The 21,821-nt window shown below is 42.9% G+C and overlaps 2 protein-coding genes across 2 annotated transcripts in view; both read right to left on the reverse strand.

Moving 5' to 3' along the window:
- pleca (plectin a) overlaps nucleotides 1–8,958 on the reverse strand; it is an 82,153-nt gene extending 73,195 nt beyond the window's left edge. Inside the window, exons 1-2 of the mRNA XM_084031761.1 lie at nucleotides 8,807–8,958; nucleotides 3,105–3,318 (exon numbers count right to left, since the gene is read on the reverse strand). Coding sequence (XP_083887887.1) covers nucleotides 3,105–3,318; nucleotides 8,807–8,839 — 247 coding nt within the window. The 5' untranslated portion in view covers nucleotides 8,840–8,958. The remainder of the gene's footprint in view (nucleotides 1–3,104; nucleotides 3,319–8,806) is intronic.
- Nucleotides 8,959–13,374: 4,416 nt separating this feature from the next.
- eif3eb (eukaryotic translation initiation factor 3, subunit E, b) lies at nucleotides 13,375–21,481 on the reverse strand. The gene is made up of 13 exons (XM_084031894.1): nucleotides 21,360–21,481; nucleotides 19,895–20,012; nucleotides 19,627–19,744; nucleotides 19,490–19,532; nucleotides 18,729–18,833; nucleotides 18,503–18,628; nucleotides 18,015–18,139; nucleotides 17,497–17,623; nucleotides 17,281–17,382; nucleotides 15,204–15,313; nucleotides 14,830–14,932; nucleotides 14,478–14,612; nucleotides 13,375–13,695 (listed from the first exon to the last, which is right to left on the reverse strand). The coding sequence occupies exons 1-13, from the start codon at nucleotides 21,447–21,449 to the stop codon at nucleotides 13,657–13,659; spliced, it is 1,341 nt and encodes a 446-aa protein (XP_083888020.1). The 5' UTR covers nucleotides 21,450–21,481; the 3' UTR covers nucleotides 13,375–13,656.
- Between the last annotated feature and the right edge of the window lie 340 nt (nucleotides 21,482–21,821).

Consider the following 21,821-nt stretch of genomic DNA (forward strand, 5'->3'; position numbering starts at 1 on the left):
GGGGTGTAAAAGTGGAAAAAAGAAAAAGCACAGAAAACCATGGAAACTTTACAGCAATAACTGTTTGTCACCTCTGGGAAGCAACGGAAAGACATCACCAAAGTCAAACACTCATTACCACTTTAAACCTGAGGGCAACTGAAGAAGTTGGCTCTGATGTTGCTATTTTTGGGCACAATGTATGAATCTCTCTCTACAGTATGGGTGTATAAAAGGATAAATAAACACGCCCCTCTGTTTTCTCCTCCCTGGCCAGCGGACGGTGTCCCTCAGAGACAAAGCCTCACTCTTGTCTCTGTTTTCCTGTCTGACTTTGGCTGGAGTGACTGACTGCAGTGCCAACCAGCCCTCCCACACATCACCAAACTAAAGACTTCATGCTCTGGTTGGGCCACTAATTTATGTTCTCTGCTAACATGAAAAGAAAACAACACCACATCTAAGGAAGGACACGACCGCCCCCTCACTATTCATTGACTGTTTGTTTGTGTATCGACTTGTTCGTGTTTGGAAGACTCTGCCTGGTTACTTGCTTACAGGTCGGCACACCGAATACTAATCACTGGATGAAATTAGGATATCGCCACTGATTTCCTGAATCGATTAGATTCCCATTCACATGGTCTGTATTCAATATCGATATTTAATGTGTGTATTACCACTGATGATATACAAAATGTATACAAATATCCACAATGTGGACTCGAATGGTATTACTGTGAGCAGGAACACAGTATGCTTCTGAGTTCCTTCACTCACTGCAAAAACATGTTCCACTGCATTTTATCTTTGCATACCGCCCTCTAGTGTTCAGCCTGTATAGTGCACAAACCCTTCTGTTGATCATAGCTACTCTGAAGCGTGTAACAGATACTTTTTGGCTCACAATGAGTACACATTATCTGTTATCTGTGCTCATCTTCATTATCTGGAACAAAGCTTAGGAGACGTGACAGAACAAATCTCAGGAAAGTCAAAACGGGAGAAACCCCTACGTTGAAAGCGATTCTGAATAAATTAGTTGAATCCTTTAAGAGCAGACCCCACTGTGTTTTCTCGACTCAGTAAAGAAACTACAGCATGACAATTTAAGACTTATATGTGACACTTTTCTGTAGATTAAGAAGAGGTGTGATCTTAGGAAGTAATGTTGTCTAAAATAAAAAGTTACAACAAAGAAATAAATGAATTATTGTCCGAGTAAACTGAAGGGTAAATCAAATGTTCTGTTCCCTTCCTGTTCTGTCTGACAGTCTTTTCTTATTCTGTCTGGTGCAGTTAAACACCCTTCAGCAACGTTCCTGGATGATCTACTGGTACTGCAATAACACTGCACTGCTCTCCCACACTGTGGGAGTAGAACATGACACAGCATGATTCATGGTGTAGCTCATATTTGGTCAGAGTTTTTTATATTCATGAACTGACCACTGACCAGAAAACAGCCAATCTTTAAGAACAATTAATGTTCATTATATTACTGTACCAAAACAGTCAATAAACCTGTACTCTATTTACAGATAACACCTTCAAACACTTCACAGACCAACTGGCAGACAGTCATCTGCTGACCTGTCGATTCTAGGACAGTGTTTTCATTTCTTCCACCAGCACTTCATTGTTTTTTAACACTATCACTCCTTTCAGACGCCAGCAGAGCAACTGTCAAGTATCTGATTAATGTCTAGCATCATGTTAGAAAGCCACAATAACATTGTCTCACATCCTCTGACATCATATTTCGTATCAAGCAACACTGTCTGCAGCTTGATAACAAATGGTGCTGTCTCCATTAGCTGAGAGATAACGCTGCAGCTCCGGCCTCGTAAACGTGTGTCCCACAAGGCTACTGAATCGGTCCAGGGCCATTATGGCAGCAATCCAATGAGACAACATTTCATAGTCCCCTTTATATATTTATCCTTGCTTCCTGCTCACATCCAGAGTAGGCATGAGGGCGATATGAAAATGTCATGACACGATTATCCTCACCAAAGTGATAACGATTCACATTATCCGACAATCATCAAAATATACATATTTTTTATATGTAAATTAAATATACTGATCACCTTACATTTTGTTAAGAAACTAATATTTCTATTGCAATGGCGGTTACTACAGTAAGGCAAGAGAAGGACATTAAAACCTTCATTTAAAACTCAATAAATCAATCAGATATATCTCCCAAAACTCAATCCAGCTCTGCAGAAGTACTTGGAGTCATACGACCCTGCTGCTGCTATTGTGTGTGCAGAGACAATAACATCCAGTCACACGGCACTGCTGCAGTACCCCACCCCACCAAATCAATATCAGGGAGACGACCAGGGAGGGGGAGAGAATGAGGTTGGTGTTTGTGGTCCCAATTGATAGTATATGGACTCAACAGCCAACACAGGAAGTGCCGAGGCAGTGAGTCACATCTTCTGAGTCCTGCCGACAGTGTTCAGACTGAAACCCCCAATGGGAACTAAATGAGCATAATGAGAGATGGAATTAGTGTTGTTATGCTATACATCTCTTTCAGCTGCCTACAAGAGCCTAGGTAGGTCAAAACCCAACAATCGCACCTGATGAGCTCCATAGGCTCTTCAACTATTTTGCCGAAGGCGCTTTGTCCGTTTTTAAAGTTGCAATGCGTCTTTGTGTCCTTAGATGCACTATATGAAGAACTGTACCGAACAAACTGTCACATAAAGCCATTACTTTTGACTAAATATGTATCTGATGCTTGGCTGAATACAAAGAGCACATAGGAAATGATAACGACACTGAGCTGTAGACAAGTTATAACACCAAAACAATAAACAAGACAGTCCATAAGACTCATAATATTCTCCGTTACTTAAGTCAACAGCAGGACAGCCTCAGAAATAACAAATGCCAAGCCTGTAGGTGGGTAAATAGACAAGATATCACCAAAAAAACATAACACAAACAGAATAAATGTGAGCATAAGTCACAAAACCTCCGCTCGCTGTAGCAAAACTTGAAGTTTAAGACAACAGCTGATATGAAGAGCGGATGTCAGTCACTACATGCCAGCAGCCACAGTGAGGACCACAGACCTCAACGCAATCCTGTCTGTGTGAGCACCTTACCTGCGATGCGGATGACAGCCCTCTCTGCCGGGTCCAGCACATCTCCAGAGGCCGACTTGGAGCGCTTGATGCGGTGGTGTTTGGGCAGGTTCCAGGGCAGCGTGTCTCCGGGCGACGCAGAGTAACCTATCGAACTCAGATCGCAGGAGCTCTCCTCTGATGCAGCCCTGACCAGAGGCTTCCTCTTGGCCTTGTCCTTCACCTCCTCCATGGTCTGGATGGGACAAGGACAGACATGGAGTCACAACAGAACAGAACAGAGATAATCTGTAATGCTCCTGTAATACACCAGACTTTTCTGGAAATCACAGCAGGAGGCGGTGATTTTCAAGCAGAGAGAGGAGCTACTGAAAACTGTCTGTTGTCATTATCGGTTGACCTTCATTTCAGGACAAACCTCTACAGAATATTAGACAAGCCTCCTTTTGTGGCACTTGTTTTTGTAGGGAAACACTAGCCATTTAGACAAACGTATCCTTGACTAAATGTAATAAAACATGTAATAAACTAAGGGTGTACACATAAGTTAGCTGCAGGAAAATAGAGAAAAGTAATTGAGTAAACATGAAAAGCCATTGGTCTTAATGTTAGTAATATATATATATATTTTTTTTACAGTATTGGAGAGTCAACATGATAACGGTTTAAATCTCCCGTCCAGCTGTAGGAAGCGTCATGGAAGTATTTTCTCTGGCCAGTTAGCTAACTTCCGGGCTAACCGCCATCTTTGCGGACTTCTATCGACGATCTTTCAACGTTATTTCTTGACCGCCGACAGAAAACCCCATAAAGGTCCATGTCGCGGTTAAGACGAATTTTCCCCCGTGGCAGCAAAACTATAACGTTAACGTTGAACGAGTCTAGCTAGGTCAACGCAGGAACTTCATCTAGAAACACGGTTAATGGTCGGTAGTGACGTTACATCGCTAGCTTAATCAGGCTAAAAACAACCCATAATGCAACGCTCTCAGGCTAACTTTAGCGGTAAGGTAAACACAAGTGTCTAGTTCTGAGAAAAAAAAATAAAAATAAACAGGTGTCCTCATCCATTAATTTAGTAGTTATTTAAGAAAGTATATAACATGACATATTATATACCGGTAATATAATAATATAATATATAATTATATTTAATAAAAATATTAACATAAATTTAATATTTTTTCCTAAAAAAATCGTATTTGATGTCAGTGATTAAAACAATATCCTGGAGCACGATGGTGGAAATCCATATGATATTTATAATGTAATACATAATAATACATTTTAATAATAACTTTCCAAAATAAATGTATGTCTATGCAAGACCACATATATAAAAGTAGTGAAATGGATGCTCCAGGCAGGTCTTAGAACTCGTATTATGAAACCAATGTTAAAGCCCAACCCCAACATTTAGTTTTGAATCATATTGATCTGGGTTAATAGCAACACCACACAAACATCTTAGTATGATTCCACAAAAAGTGAATGAATAAGTGCTATCGAATGACTGCCCTGCCACATTTTGGAGCATCTATATTTAGCCCTAACGTGCAGTAAAGAGGACACGAGCTCAGTGCTGCAGCCCAGTGCTCAGACTGCTGTCTGGAGATCAGAAGAGTGTTATTTTCACCCAAATCCTCGCTGCCCGACTCCTTCACAGAGCTGCTGTGAAGGAGGAGGGCAGGTGCTGCTGGTGCACCGTATCACGTCACCACGCTCCCCGCTTCCTTTTTCAGCTGAGTCACCATCCAGCACTCAGGATGCTCCCCACAGGGGCGCTGGCTGCACCGCCGCAGCCTCTCTGATTGGACAGCACAGAGTCCCACAGAGTAATGTCTACAGTGCATCAGATGCAGTTCATATTCAGGTTATGATGGATTTTGAGCTACTTGCTCATTGAACTGCAGTACTATTCATTTCTTATATGTCTTTTGTATACGTGCATCTTTTTTTAATTTGGCCAGTTTAATCCTGAATAAAGCAAAGGTATTATTACTCTTGTGTGGAAGTTTTCTTTCAGCTTATAACATTGAAACGAGTCACAGCGTTTGCCTCTGAAAGTGGAACAGTAACACATCATACTTTCCTGTGGCAGATCATTGACTGATCTTAATGGACACATGGGCCTTGAGCCAGCATTTGATTGTTCAGCTAATACTGGTGTTTGGTTCAGCACAAGATGCCGTGTGAATATTTCAGGCACATGCAGACTGGGTCGCACGAAAGCCATACAGTACGGGAGGCTTGTTTAAAATTCATAGCTTCTGAAATAGTGCAGACGCACAGCAGATAAGATTGCCTCGAGGCACGACTGAAAGTTATATATATAAAAAAACCAATAAAACAAGCATACGACGCAGAAAGCAGGATATGCTTTCTGATAAAAGTATGTTTTTAGAAGAGACTAAACAGAAGACACCGATGCCTTATATCCTGGGGCAGGACCTTCCAGAGCCTCGGGGGTCTTGATCACCAAAAGGACTGGATAGCTTTCATCCAGGGGTGTCAAACATACGGCCCGAGGACCAGAAACTGCCCACCAAAGGGGCCGATCCGTCCCTCTTGATGACTTTGTGTGTGGAAATCGCAGGGAAGTCAATTTTCAATAAAATGCACTTTGTAAAGAAATCAGAAGTGACAGTTTGTTCAGTCAGCAAAGAACTTTTAAAATGCTTGTTTTCTGAATGTAGTTCAGAACTATCTGAGCTAGGCTATGCTAACACAGTAGCTTCTCCATCAACACTTAAAATAATGTCACCTAGGCATAAATACGCCAGTTTTCTATTGTAGAGCTCTAGGGGACAAATTTACGCTGCCTGAAAATTCACTTTGGTGTAAACGTTAATTAAATCATGTAAGCTTTTTCAGAATGTACTTTTTTCCCCCAAAGTAAACGAAAGAGGAAAAACCTGGGAGGTTTTGTAATGTTAGGTGGTTCACTGGTTTTAACTGTCCAGCCCACTTGAGATGTGAACTAAAATGAGTTGGACAACCCCGTCCTGGACTCTGGAACAGCCAGCAGACCTCTATCCGAGGATCTCAGACAACAGAAAAGGCTTTAAAAGCACGAAGAGCCTTAAAAGTAAACAATACAGAACCTGAAACAAACAGGGAGCCACTGGAAAAGCAGCTAAAACAAGTGATCATCCATCGTGGTTCTGGTTCAGAGCCCAGCAGCTGACTTCTGCACCAACTCGAGGATTAATCACGGCTCGAGGAGGAACGTCTCCAATGACAACATCACCTCTCTCCTCCTGCTTCTCACCCATCACCATTCACACTGCCGTCGCTCTGCTGTTGTACGGCCTTCAGCCAGGCGAGCTGAAAGCATAAGTTGAGCCGTAGTTACCAGGCAACCCCGGGGAGGTGGAGGGAGTATGCTGCCATCCGGACTTGGAGAAGGAAGAAAGTTAAGTGGTGAGAGCCGGTATGTGAATAGACCGTGACAGCTGATTAAGGCTCCTCTCCCCTCTTAACTGTGATCAACCGATAGACTTCATTAGGATCAGATCTGTTGATCATCACTGGACAGATAAGGATCCTTCCTAGAAGAATAACCCTCACACCTGAGATCAGGAGATCACGCACCTGCTGCTTGACAGGTTAGGATGATGCAGAAAAAAAACAACCTCTCATAGTGTTGATATTTAATCTGCGTGAATGAAATGACTGAAATCATGTGATTAACAGCGTCAGCGATGCGGCAAAAAAAAAAAAAAAACATGCATTATGAATAATCTTGTTTTCCTGCTTTACTCACGGCACAGATCTCCAGGACGACGTGCTGTTTGCTCCCAGATGAGCCGGAATGTGCGCGGCCGTGGCGGGCTACCGTCGGAGGATTGGTCCCGGTTAGATCCGCGCAAAGTTAGAGGAGCATCACCGTCCTCCCCCCCCTCCTCCTCCTCCTCCTTCTCCGCTGCAGCGGGAGTCGCGCCTGCGTCCTGCGGTATCCTGGCTGTTCAGGATCCGGGACCACTAGTCTCCCCTGTTAGTGGTCTATAATAGTCCACTACAGCCGAGAGGAGAGGATCAGGTCTGACTGCGTAACTGAGCTCAGACCAGCCGGACGTTTAAATGGCTCCTCACAGTGATTTAGGACGCGTCCCCTCTGTGACACCAGCCTGCTGTTTGTTCCTCTTCGTGTCGAGTGAATAAATTGTATTTACACGCTAGTGTTTCCTTGAACTTCACACCTTCAGGATGCTGTTCCAATACACGACTGCTGAGTCAGCATCTGTGTGTCTGCCTGGAAACAGATGGCTGCTGGGATACATGTCGGGATTACACCTATTCTAGGAGTGTAAACACTACTTTAAAGGGAGACACTACAGGTCAATACTTGAGAATATTGATAGTAATCAAAGTGGACATTTTGGAGATTTCCTTGCTCAGCTCAAGATGTGTATCGTTAAATTCCATACAACAAATTAATATGGTAAAATGAATAAATAAATAAATACCATGATAAAAGTTCCCCAAATGATTACTTAGATCAAGATAATTATTTTCACGTTACAAGTTACAAGATTTTTTACGTTTAAATGCAAATGCAATTCTCATTCTGTTATTAAATATGTGCTCATTCACAGGCATTTCCAGAAAATATGAATCCAGGTTAAAAATTCTGGTTTCCTTTAGTTGACACATCACAGTCAAATGTTTTTACATACTGTCACTTACTACTGTCAACGGCCTTTAAAAACAAACAAACAATGGGAACACTGGAACACTGAAATTGGAAGTTAAATCATCAATCTTTAAAAACAAGCTTCTCCCATATATAGTCACATCAAATTACATGTTGTCAACTGAGTGATTCACAAATTATTGATTCCTGTGAGTCCTAAATGCTGTTTTTGAAAATGACGGTAAACATGAGAGACTTTATGACATCCATCATCACATCTGTACACGGCATGTGTCGGCCAGCTGACCTCCGCTTCACCTTTAAGGTCAGAAATGCGAATGAACGTATGAATCAATAAATCTCTTCCATTTACTCTCCTTTTTGACTTGCCAGTTTGTTTATGCCCCTTCGTGTTGTTCGGGATCCTTCTGGGCTCCAAATTAAAAACCTTCACGCTGAGCCGTTATGCAATCGCAGCGCCATGAATGATAGATGGCTCGTTTGTGTGGCCCTACACTGCATGATTAGGAGAAGCAGCGGGGGCCCGTTCATGAATTCACAAACCAACCACCAGTGCCAGATTTGTAGGGGTTTTGCTGACGGGTCAAACCCGATCAACCAAGTGCTTCGTCGTCCAGAGAGGAAGACGAGGGACGCTGCAGCTCACAAACCAAACACTCAATCTGAATACGTCCTCATCTTTTATATGATGCTGAACATTCATTAAGTGTGTGCATGAAAGGAATGTTGAACTCAATTTAAATTAGTACATTTGAAGGGATTATAAAATCTAACTAAGTGCACTAAAATATATTGAAAAATATGTATAACATACTTAAAGTTGCTCCAAAAATAAACTCATTCATGTATGATAAAAAGCATAGGTGAAGTCAGTATGGATGCTCTGCCTTCAAAGCCAAAATACACAGAAATGTTTGGCAAAAGTACTTTCTATGTGGAACCAACTCATACCAATGCAAACAAATGCAAAGCAAAGTCATCACTCTTTGACTTGGAGTTTAAAAAGTTAACCTGCGTGAGTTGTTTCTGCCTGAGACGCCAGGAAACGAGGCCTTTCATTCCTCACCTTCTGTGATCTCACTGCAGTCACAGTTTCCATGCCGACTCGGAGAGGTCGTCTCTTCCTCTTCCTGAACGCCGGCTCCTCTCCCCGGGACAAAGCCGGCTTCACCACAGCTTCCTCCGGCTGGACACAAGCGACCGGCTTCTCTTTGGGCTTTTTCTTCCTCTGCAAATTACAAGACGCATTCAAGTTTGTAACGTTCACAGCAACCCCATCATCACGGCAGAGTTGTGCCTACTGTGTCAGCTCTGAGAAGCTGCTTTTATTTTGAAAGGTCTCAGTTTGGTGCTTCCCCCATTTTGGCTAAAATACAGTTTAGGAAGAAAAAAAAGAGAAGAAAATCCCAATATAACCTCCAATCATGGAACCAAGTTCACTCTGTGTTTCCAATAAAAGGTTAAGGGTGGCTTTCAGGAAAATCCACCGTCCAATTAAACAGCAGCTCTTGATATCTGGCACACAACCACTCAGCCGGACAAAAGCCTCTTTATTCAGAGGCCAGTGACTGTGATCAAGGCTGTCAGGTAAACAAATGTTGTTTTCTTTTTTTTCTGCTGCTGAAATCATCAAATTAAGTTTTTGCACCCAAGTGAAAAATCCCTGTGTGTCTATGAAGTACGTTACGTTCCTACATAACAGCATGAGAACAGCTTATATATATATCAGTGTCAAATTACAGTTACATTTACTCAAGTACTTTAGTACAATTTCAAGGTCATTCACTTGAGTTTTTCCATTTTCTGCCACACTACTCAGAGGGAAATATTGTACTTTTTACTAGACTCGATAGATAATTGGAATTAAGACGATTGATCCCCTTCTAAAAATTAAAAGAACTTTTACTTTTTAAGTGTATTTTGTATTTGTATTCTCGTGTATAATTGAGTATTTCTAGTTTGGTAAAACCTCGGAGATCTTCTTCCACCACTGTTTCTATATCCACCGTTCTGTGAATCAGGGAGGAGCTGCCACTCACTTCCTTCAGGGTGAATAACATTCTGTCTTATCCCATCGTGCCGTAATGAGCAGTGAAGACTTTATTATATTTTAATGGAAGGAGTGATTGTATTAGTCCTCTTGGAAGTTCGGTAAACTTCATCGTAAGAAAACACACAGAAATAGACTAAATGCAAACAAGCGGAGGAAATAGATTTGTTGTGTTCGGCTGCGTTGGGCCCTCTGGGCCACCGTACCTTTCTCTGCTCCAAATTCAAACCCAAAGAATGCTTGGGTGACATTCCCACAATCCTTTCTTTCATGGCGTTTTTGAATCCTATGCTCGTGAAATCATGCACATATGGAACAGTGGGTCGGATAGAGATGTGAGCCGCTCCGCTCTGTGACCTCTGACCTTCCTCCCACGGCCTCTTTTTGTGACTATTGAATCTTTTTTCTCAATACATTGATTGTAACTCTCTTTTTTATTTCCAGACATGGCGGTGCATGCTTATACAGTTTTTACCTTTCCCCACAAATAAATTTAAAAAAGCTCTCCAAACGTTGATATTTGGGTACAAATACTTTTCCCCCCAGAGTGTAGCCGATTTGTTTCTGTGATTGGATTCAAACCAACGACTTACGGTCTGAAGCTGTTCTGCAGACAGAGACCTCGCATGTCTCTTTGTCCGAACCCTGCTGCTGCTGCTGGACCACACGGACCTCCGCTGGCGTGCTACTGCCACACGGACAAAGGGCTTCACTCATGGAGGCTTTTCAGAGTCTCTCAAACCTCTCACACACAATGACGGCACAGTGCTTCTCCACTGTGTTAACAACACTCAGGACGACGGTGCCAAGACACACTGAGCTACACATCTCAGTCAACACCAGTCTATCTGACTCTAAACGGACCAGAAGTTACTAAATCACGCTGTATGGAAGAAGACTTGAAACTAGAGATTGAGACCATAAACTCATGTTAATGTTTACAGAGATAATAAATCATGTGAGGTTTTTTTCAACCAGAAGAGTCGCCCCCTGATGGCCAGTAGAGAGATTGCAAGTTTAAAGAGCTTCAGCTTTGGCTTCACTTTTCAGAACTGGAGGTTGCCGCCAGATTGCAATACATAGATTTAATGTTAATGCTATAAACGAGATGAACCAAGAGGCGAATGCGTAAAGCTGAATGTTGCACGTCAGGTTCAGATGACTGTTCCCTCTTGTTTTTATGAGGAAACTCTGTTTCTTATGATGGAAACATTGAATGCACCACTTCCCCTTATTAATGGGACACACCATGAAATGTAACAACAGGATACACTGCGAGTTGTATTTATATCAAAGTATCGACTAATGGACCACTTAATTGCTGCAAAGCGGCTTTATTGAAAACTGAAAAATGGAGGCGTTGTTATTTAAAACCTGAAAGAACTCTCTAAAGATGTTCGGTTTGGTCGCTCAAGTTAAAAACATAAAATATGATCTTTATGACATTTAAACCAGTGAAACTCTACAAGGTTGTGAGGGAAGTGCAAGTGAACGAGGACCTCTAGAGCCTGAAGAAGGCATTACAGGCTGTCCTGCTGCTGTGATAATGACAGCAGACAGCACATGGAGGAATTAAACGTGGTCATACAGGAATGTTAGGCATGGAGGGGTTCACAGACTCTCACCTGAGTCGGAGCTTTGGACTTGGAGTGCTTTGTCATCACTGTGTGGAAAACACAAAACACACAGATATTACCTGAGACGGAAAACAACAGACACAAAAGTGACATTGATTTAAAATTTGGAAAGCGCAGCAGAGATGACAGAGGCTCCTGCAGTGACGCGCCGGTTACCATGACGATAGATGTTGCCCCATGATGTTACATCATCAGGTCATATTTATAACGTATCATTAAGCTCACATTGTGGAAGTGTGGTACGACACTAAATTGCAGTTGCACATTTTTGGGTGAAAACAGAAGAGCACGCCTGTGAGCGCTCACAGCAACAACCTTAAAAGAATAAAATGACTTATTGTAGCAAACGGTATGAAAGAGCTATTATATCCTCTCACATGGGTAAACGGCACATTTAAACAGTAATCAGAGCTGCTCCGACCGCAGAAACGGAGGCAGAGCCAACGCGAGCTGGCGATTTCTGGAAACTGTGGAAACTGCAGTCTTGGAAGGGAAACACTAACAATTTACAATAACAGGACTGGCGTTTCCACTCCTCCGCCTCGAACGGAGCCTGAACTGAAGTTGAAACTTCACAGTTAGCAGCATCAATTGTTGCAAGGCCTCCACACACCCACAGAGGGGAGGTGAGAGGGGAGGTGAGGGCCCAACCTACCTGCCAGGTACCTCTCCAGGGAGGCCGAGGATCTCTGGTTCCAACTGTAGCAGCAGAAGAAGAAGAGCCAGACCAGGAGGGTGGCCAGCACCAGGGCCAGGACCCAGAGGAGCTGGGCCACAGCGGGGTTAGTGACGGCCCAGGCCGCCAGGATATCCATGCTGAAGGTCGGGGAGCACGCTGCTCGTCACCGGTGGAGCCTCGCTGCTGGGTGTGATTGCCAGACTGGGGCTGCAGCAGAGCTCATGAATGGGTTGCAGCGGGCCGGGTCGAGTCCTCTCGGGGGAGCCTGGGCGCCTTCAGCAGCAGGAAGGAGCAGCAGCAGCAGCCAGAGCAACGGCAACCACAGATGGATACCAGCTGTTGGAGAAAGGAGCCGTGCAGACCTCAGCCCACGTCAGCTCCACAGTGTGTGTGTGTGTGTGTGTGTTGGCGTGTGTGTGTGTGTGTCTGTTGTGTTTTACTGAGTCTTGGAAAAGTGCAAGTGTGTGTGTGTGTGTGTGTGTGTGTGTGTGTGTGTGTGTGGAGGCGTGGCTAGCCACTCCCAGGCTGAACATCAGAAAGAGTTCTCACATGGACCAAAGGGTGGTAAAGCTGAAGGGCCCGCCCCCTCTTTACCTGAACACCTGCCAGCACCTCGTAATGACAGAGTCAGGCAGAAAACAGCATTTTTATGGACTTCTCGTCTTTTCTCTGAACATGTCATTAATGTGACATAAACTCTGCATCTGCACCATCAGGTCCAGGTTACACGTCATTATCAATACACACTTTAAATTGAGTAAGTCTTCTTATCTTACATGTCCTTATCTTATGTCTTTGTCATGTATGATCTTTACCCATTTGTTTTTTTCTTTATATTTTAGAGGACGTTGCCTGCTGTACGAAATGTGCTGAATAAATAACCTTGACTGACTCCCAACCTTTACTGAAGACTGGTATAACATACCGTCAACACAAGCCAAATATTTGCTGAGGATACGCTGAAACGGATCAAGCTCTGCGGCGTCGTGTTCAGAAATAAGGTGTGGTTAAACATTTACCCAACGAGCAGACGCAGCCAGCCGTGACCGATGCATGATCTGTGTTATCAGAGCTGCTGTTGCACTTCTGTCCCCCTGATTTGATCGTCATGCCAACAGCATTTATTTTCAATCGACAAGTCATTCTTGCATCTTATTTGCCATAAGATCAGAGGCTTTTTGTTGTTGTTGCTGCAGACGGCAGGAAACAAAACTGAACCAACAGCGCCATCCAGTGGTCAAATATTAACAGAAGAAGAAACAAATCTCTGAAGAGGAGAAAAATGTTTAATGTTCCTTTCTGACATTTCTGGTTGGATCGATAAACCAAATATATTAATGTTAGAGAAATGAGCACTACAAACAAGATTCCAAATAAATTAGTGTCCGTTTAATAAATAATCCCTTCGTCCTGCGTTGCTGCCAGGACTGGAGAAGTGAAGCTGCCAGTTAAATAATACAGTTGCTAACCTGATAAATGAACAGATTCAATAAGAAGCCAAGATAATATCCATCAGAGGCATCTGCATCCTCTTGAAGCCGTTTCCCATTTTAATAGAAGCCAGAGTCTTGAGCCGCCCAGTTTGGTGTCTGAGAAAATAACACACAAATAGAGAAAAACATGAGAAGAAATACTTTATAAAACAAGAGATTTGCTCCAAAATTAGACGTCTGTCAGCTTCTCACTCAAAATGATGGACAGGACAAAAACCATGTTGACAGATTGGACAGACGACCGCATCGCTCAAATTAAAATGTTCCCAGAATGAAATGTTGGATATAAACATTAGGAGAATTAATTGTTTTAACAGGAGAAAAGGTCTGCACAGCCTGACAGGTGAGTTATAATGAGAGTGATGTGACTTTTCTACATTTGTATTTTTGAAAAAGCCAACATGAACATCGTAACTCCAAAGAGTTTAAACTGATGCTTAAAAGAAATGGAATGAAATATATTTTATTCATCTTTTTTTGGCTCTCGGCAGTCCTCCGGGATTTTGCAGGCTTTTTTTTTTTTTTTTGGAGATTGTTGCAGATGAAAATGTCTGATTTCACAGCAGCTTTTCAAATAAAAATTGCAACACATTTGAGGCGTTGCTTTGCAAAGACATTGCACTAGCAAGGGAAAACCGTAAAAGTAGTTGTGATTTTTGTTGTAAAATTCATAAATAATCAGGCGACTTGTTCCAGTGACAATAAAACTGCACTCTTCTGAGTGTTTTAAGTAAATACATTTAACAAAAAATTGAATTTATGTGTAAATGAAGGTCCCCTGGGGGGGTTTTCTCTCTCCTCTACCTCACTCAGATACGTCTCAAACACACTCTCCATCATCACACTATATATAGAGATATTTTTGAGGCTTTTTCTACCTCGTTCCTGTTGCTGTGGGCCACTTTCTTCTCTATGTTCATTGCCAACATCTGGCTACGGAAGGACAGGCTCTTGGTCTTCTCGATCACCTGCTGGTACGGCGACACGGCGTTGTTGCCCATAACAACGTGACCCTGAGGGACAAATTCACAAAAAATGATATTTACCGAAACGTGTTAAAAGGACCACCAGTTACATACTTTCAATCTTACAAGAGCAAAATGAATAAATGGCCACAACTATATTAGGACCTACACTGGCCTGACATACAGCAGACAGGGCTGTTAACAGCAGGCTCAGAGATTTGAAGCTCATCTGACTGCAGGTGGATCAGTGAACGCAGAGCCTCACCAGTTTGGAGTCGATCTTGGCATCGAGTCTGGCGTTCCGGATGAGGTTGACGATCCATCTCTCCGCCTCCTCCGGCGTCATGTTGAGCTTATCTGCCAGCATGCTGAGTGGAGAAAGCAAAGTAGGAGGGGGGCATTTCAGTTAAGTAAATATCCTTTGGGGTAATCCAGTCTTCAAAAGTCCCTTTTTACAGTTTACTGTTGCATATACTTGTAAAAGAAAACTAGGACGTGAATAACATCTAAAAAAACGGGAGCACCGAGAACATCAATCATCTGAGAAAAGTTGAAAAGAGCCTTTCATCGTTTCCTTTTCAGAAATCAAAGACAGGACACACGCTGTTCCGGACGAGAAGGCCTATAACACAAACGTACCTGATGCTGATACACTGATGGATCCGACAAAAGGTCTCAAAGATGAAGAGTCGGGCGTTCTCAATGAAATCCTCCAGACAAGCGACCAGGAAGAAGTCGTTCACGAGCACCTGAAGGGAAACCACCACACCGCTCCATCCATCACTTCATACACCAGTATTCACATAAAGAAGGCAAAGTGTTCCCTGAGTTTATAGTTCTAGTTCTCTGACAGTTCATTATGAATTCATACAGTCATATAAACACATGTGCATGTGCAAAGATGCAGAATTTCTTCCATAGTCGTTTATTGAACATTCAGACGTGTAGTTCATCTTTGAGTCACATGAGGGAGCCTGATTGATATCATAATTGTAATTAAACCCTTTTCGTTCACATCCTCGTTCAGATTTTTCACCCATTTAACAATATATGCTGGAAGAAAAATATTTCTATATCAAAATCCAACATTTTTTCTTCCTGGAAAACCAAATATGACGGGTGCTTACATCAGCTAGTACCGACCAATCTTTTCAATTACACATTCATGAAACAAAGACTGATTGATTTAGAGATTTATCAAACATCTACCTCTTTGAAACAGCCGGTTTACAGCAGATAGAAATATATAGATATATATTTATCTATTTTTTGCGATTTATGGATACAATTTTAGTGGTTTACGATTGTTTGTCATTTTTAAAAAGTGTGCACCCAGGACATTTGTTTTTTGGGAAACACTGTACTAGAGTACATAATAGCAGCACACAGAAACCACAAGTGATGTGCTGGAATTTCCCCTGGTCTGGCTGTTTAGCCAGAATTTCCAGCTATTGGTTTATCCACCCATACATTTAAATGTCTGAGTCAAAACTCATCCGCATCACAATGTACAGTATTTATAGGACAGGAGTTTTTTTGGTTTGGATGATTGTTTTTTTTTTGTCCAAACATGCATGTTTTATGAGATAAATATTTAAAGATTTACCGGTCCTCAACAAGATGTTAACATACGGTGTCTCTCCATCAGTCACTGAGCTCGTGCCGAAGAAAAAGCAGCACGTCGCCCGTCATGAAGCTCTATAGAGCGTTTCCTAGGAGATTAGCTGTGACGTCTATCTGTGGTTTTAAAGCAACGATTACAGAAACGTCAAATGTGATGTTTGACCACCTCAAATCTCCAAAGGAGCTTAAATATCTTAGTGTCGGGGGTTTTGAAAGAGATGTGGCATCATAATTACACAAGGAGCAGTTATTTTGTAAGAAATCCAATTAAATTTAGGGGGTCTTTCTATGTGTGTGATGATGAAAATAAGGAACCCATTTGAAGCATGGAGGAGGAGCCGGAGATCCAGCTATCAACCTGGTGATTAAAGGACGACCCGCTCTACCCGCTAAGCCACAGACGCCTTAATTGTTCAATGCAATTTACTAATTGTTATCACATCATACAAACCAGTATCCACTGCTGATATTAATATAGAGCAATCAAAAAGTTATCTTTACAAAACAGAAGCCTTTAGTCGTTTTTTACTTTCTAAAAAAAACGTGCTTTATACTGAATTAAAGACAAGTTCTTGATCTCGAGAGTAAAAATGAACAAAAACATGTAAATGTAAATTCCCCTGACCATAAAGATCCAGCAGAATGCTCACACAGCGTATCTGGCAGGGTAGCCGAGGCCTTCACAATCACTGCATAATTTAATAAGAGGGGGGAAAGCCAGTTGATGACGGTGCTTGGAGAATGCGCAAAGTGGTCCCATGGCACAAGTTAAAGAAAAAAGTGCAGGGTTTTTTAAAAAGAGAAGGCAACCGAGCCCCAAATCTGACAGCTGTTCCGCTTTGAAAATCAAACTGAATAAAAGTAAGAGCCAGCAAATCAGGCCAGACATGGATTTGCCGAGGCTGAATGGCTGCAAAGTTAAATGCCGGGGGCTCAGGAGAGCAGAGCACCATGGCAAAGTGGAGCTTCATATTACCCCTCAGTCCCAGGAGACAGCTCACTTTTAATGGGTGATTCAGGCCCATGCACCATGACAAACACACACTGTCAAGCAGGGGAAGTGAAGGGGAAACTTGAAGGGAGCCATCCTTACCGACTCGCACTCCCTCAGCTTCTTCTGTGCGCTGTCAAAGTCGAAGTTCACATAGAGACACTCCACAAACTCTGTGATTGGGTCTTTGTACGTGTACGACTCCTGCGGAAGTGAGAGAGAGAGAGAGAGAGAGAGAGAGAGAGAGAGACCGTCATTCACACATTGAGGACATCCTTGAGCCACTTTAGATAAAAGTCAATCCGCCTTTGACTGTACCTGTTGAATGACTTTCACAAGGTCCTTGAGCACTTGTCGGCGTTTCCGTACGTCTTTGTTGGTGATGACAGCGGTTGTAAGGTATCGCAGAATGTGTGGGCACATTGTCTGGATGGCATTCAGGTACCTTAAAAAACACAAAAGCAGCACACAATGGCATCACCATTCGTTGCCACCACAGCGAAATTGGGTAGCATGAGTCGATTTACTCCAAAAGAAAAGTCACGGTAAATACATAACGAGGTACAATTTTAAACAAAAGCAGCATATTCTGAATCAGAAACACACGAGGACATAAACTCAATACAGCAGCAGGGTGGCCTTCCATCTAAAAAGACTTTATATGCATTAAAGGGATCAGTTTTAACTTGTGAAAAAGCCAACGTGTCCCTCAGCCATACGCTCTCCAGCAAGATGTAAAGACATGACACGGATGAAAGCACGGCATCGAGCCAGTGTATGTGCCTTGTATTCTATCTAAAGGCATTATTTGTGATACTGAAAGCACAGAGACTCACTGGGGCTGATAGAGGAAGAGCTCGATGATGTTGTCCCTGCCTTTAGGATGGTTGAAGAACACAAAGAGGGACCAGTGGATGAGCCAGGTCCTCTGCTGGAGAGACTGGAGAGGAGAGCTCACAGACTGAAAGGAGAGAGGGGAGACGAATGATCCAGGTGTGATGTAACGTTGCATCAGACAATAAGATGATAAATAAAGTGAAAAGAAGGGTCATTTTCTTATAGACTTCTATGTAATACAGCCAGAGGAGTTGCCCCCTGTTGGCCAGCAGTGAGAATGACAGTTTAAGGCACTTTGATTTTGGCTTTACTTTCCAGAAATGGAGGCTGCTGCATGTAAACACCTGGCAAGTTACTTAAAACCGCCTCCGTGGCAGTTCTCCGGGCAGCAGGTCCACATTTTGCCATGATGACTCACACACACACAGACCCACAAGGAGAAAACGACACCCAGATCACTGCAAGAACCAGAGTAGTATTCACTTACATTGTTATCAATGGTCTCCCGTAGTCGAGTGAGATCCTCCATCGCCGCTTCCCAGTTCTGCATCAGGATCTCAGAGGCCAGTTTCCCCCACAGAGAGCTCAAGGCATTCCTGTCTGTTGAAGGAACCTGAGCAGAGAGCAACATAATCAGGGTATCAATCAAAACAGAATGAGCAGCAATTGTTAAAAATAGATGATCAATCTATTGTGGCTTGTTATTAACTTACCAGGACACGGAAGAAGTAGAGGTATTCTGCAGCCCCAGAGTAGTTACCGCACTCGTACTGGAATTTGGCGTACCTGTAGAGTGTGTCCAGGTATTCTTGTCGAAACTGAGAAATAAAAAACAGCACAATGGACAAGGTTGAAACTCATCAGCAACAGAGATGTTCGCCATTTCTACCTGCGATTTAGCCGGTAGGAATGTAATAATGAACAAGAAATAATAAAGTTATAATGAATGTGGGATTACACAGTCTAAAGCCCTGGAGGGCAGCCACACAAATCACCCTTTGTTTTTTGGCAAACTGCTAGCACCGTTGATTTCTTTCTCAGAGAAAGCCAAAGCTGAGAGGATGCAGGACGGACAGATGGTGGCTGAGAGGGGAATGTGGCCGTACCTTTCATCCTTTTAGGAAAAACAAATCCTGTTCATTTTCAGAGACAACAAGTCCTCTTTTTAGCTTATAGTAAACAAATAAACGATATACTTTTAATTGTGTAATGACGCTTTATAAATACAATGTATTGTTCTTATTTTCAAACCAATGGTAAACAACATTGCCAGATCATTGAGTGAATAATGAGCACACTGGTGGGCGTTGTTGCATGTTTTAAGATTCTGAGACTTGGACAATGGTCCTGCTGGCTCTGAGTGGCAGCTGGTTGTTATGGAAACCAAAACACATTGTGCAACCCACCTTAGAAGATTAAAATGCAGTGCACTCTCTACAAAACAAAGTGTGTGGATACAACGTTGAAAACTTACATTGTGTTTCTCTGAAAGGTATTCGAAGAGCATCCTCCCGTCTCTGAAGCATAAAAACAAATAGATTTATAGATGTCAGATTAGAGCATTCTCATAATAAGATGAGTGATCATTTAAGAGAGATGGATATCTTTGACCTTGTGGACTGCATCTGTCGAGTTGTCTCTGGGTCTTCAAACATCTTGACGATTGGCTCCGTCTCCGACTGGAGCTGCTTCAGTTGGGCCACCACAGTGCTCCTCTTCTCCCTCAGAGCTGGAACAGAGACAAACCTCATATTAGCACAATGTTGTTGCATCAGTTGTGGAGGAAATGAAGAGCGCCTAAGATCCCTGACTATACTGTTTGAAAAGCTTGATGTCACGACAGAATTAAATGCTACTGAATCAGAACAAACTAACTCACAGTGTGGGATTTCCTTGTCAGCGTACAGGTTTTTGTACACATCCATGGCGAAATCCACCATGTTTGTCTCACTGAGGAGGTCCAGCTTCCCCTGAAGAAGTTCCTTTTCATTGTAAATCTGTAAAAAAGATAAATAAATACATTTTTTACTTAAAAAAAATAAAATTTAGTTTCCTTTAGGACGACTTTAGAAACAACTGTACAAACAGAACAGTGACAGGACACCACAACAGAGTCACGAAAGCCACTTGTTACATTCAACAGATTTAAGTCAACGTTAGTCCTCTATAGTAGTGAGGACAACGTCAGAAACCAACACGACAATAACCATGTTAGCCTAAGTCCTAAAACAGTAGTAGAATCACTACTATAACCAGTTATGCATCCCTCTTCTATCATTCCATCCATCTATCCATCCTTCCCTTCCTCCATCCTTCCGTCCCTCCATCCATCCATCTATCCTTCCCTTCCTCCATCCTTCCATCCCTCCATCTATCCTTCCCTTCCTCCATCCCTCCCTCCTTACATCCCTCTGTCCCTCCATCCTTCCATCCCTCCATCTATCCATCCTTCCCTTCCTCCATCCTTCCGTCCCTCCATCCCTCCATCCTTCCCTTCCTCCATCCTTCCGTCCCTCCATCCCTCCATCTATCCTTCCCTTCCTCCATCCCTCCCTCCTTACATCCCTCTGTCCCTCCATCCATCTATATATCCTTCCCTTCCTCCATCCCTCCCTCCTTACATCCCTCTGTCCCTCCATCCATCTATCTATCCTTCCCTTCCTCCATCCCTCCCTCCTTACATCCTTCCGTCCCTCCATCCATCTATCTATCCTTCCCTTCCTCCATCCCTCCCTCCTTACATCCTTCCGTCCCTCCATCCATCTATCTATCATTCCCTCCCTCCATCCTTCCGTCCCTCTATCCATCTATCTATCTATCTATCCTTCCCTCCATCCCTCCCTCCTTACATCCCTCTGTCCCTCCATCCTTCCGTCCCTCCATCCATCTATCTATCCTTCCCTTCCTCCATCCCTCCCTCCTTACATCCCTCTGTCCCTCCATCCTTCTGTCCCTCCATCTATCTATCTATCCTTCCCTTCCTCCATCTATCTATCTATCCTTCCCTCCCTCCATCCCTCCCTCCTTCCGTCCCCCCATCCATCACAGTGCTGACACAGAGACAAACAACCATTCACACCTACAGGCACTTCATAGTCATGCCTTTGGACTGTGGGAGGAAGACGGAGAACCCGGGGAGAACCCACGCTAACCCGGGGAGAACATGCTAACTCAACGTTAGTTTGGCTAGCGTTAGCTGCTAGCTGACGAGCGATCCGTCCTACGTGAGTGCTAGCCAGCTAGCCGGCAGAGGATGAGTCTGTGCTCACTACAGCGGCGTTGTCACGTATACTTACACGCTAATAAACAACCACTACAGTGTTTTTGACGTTATGGGACGTTACCTCTTTCACCGACAGGAATTCCAAAAGAGGAAAAACCAAATGCCGGTCCAGAAAATGCGCTATCCTGGTTGTCAAGTCGTAGTCCGCCATCTTTGCGGGCTTTAAAAATAGACTTTATTGACAAACACAGCGCAGGACGGAAGCTGACAAAACGTTGCTACGTCATCGCATTTCCCCGCCTTCATTAAGACATTTGATACATTGCAGACAGTGTTAAAATAAAAACGGAATTAAACGACAAAGTTGTGAAGCTTCATGTATGAAGTCGGTAGATGCCCATACAGGCAGACAGACAGCCAGACAGACAGACAGACAGACAGGTTGATTACTTTATTGATGTAAACATGTTTTATTATCTTTTTATATTTTTTGGGAACCATGAACCAACATAAAACTAATTTTTAATAACAACATTTAAAATAAAACTACAAACTTAACGTTCCCTCGCCTTGAAGTCAATGT

Source organism: Eutrigla gurnardus (genome assembly GCF_963514095.1).
Source record: "Eutrigla gurnardus genome assembly, chromosome: 17".
Classification (NCBI taxonomy): Eukaryota; Metazoa; Chordata; class Actinopteri; order Perciformes; family Triglidae; genus Eutrigla; species Eutrigla gurnardus.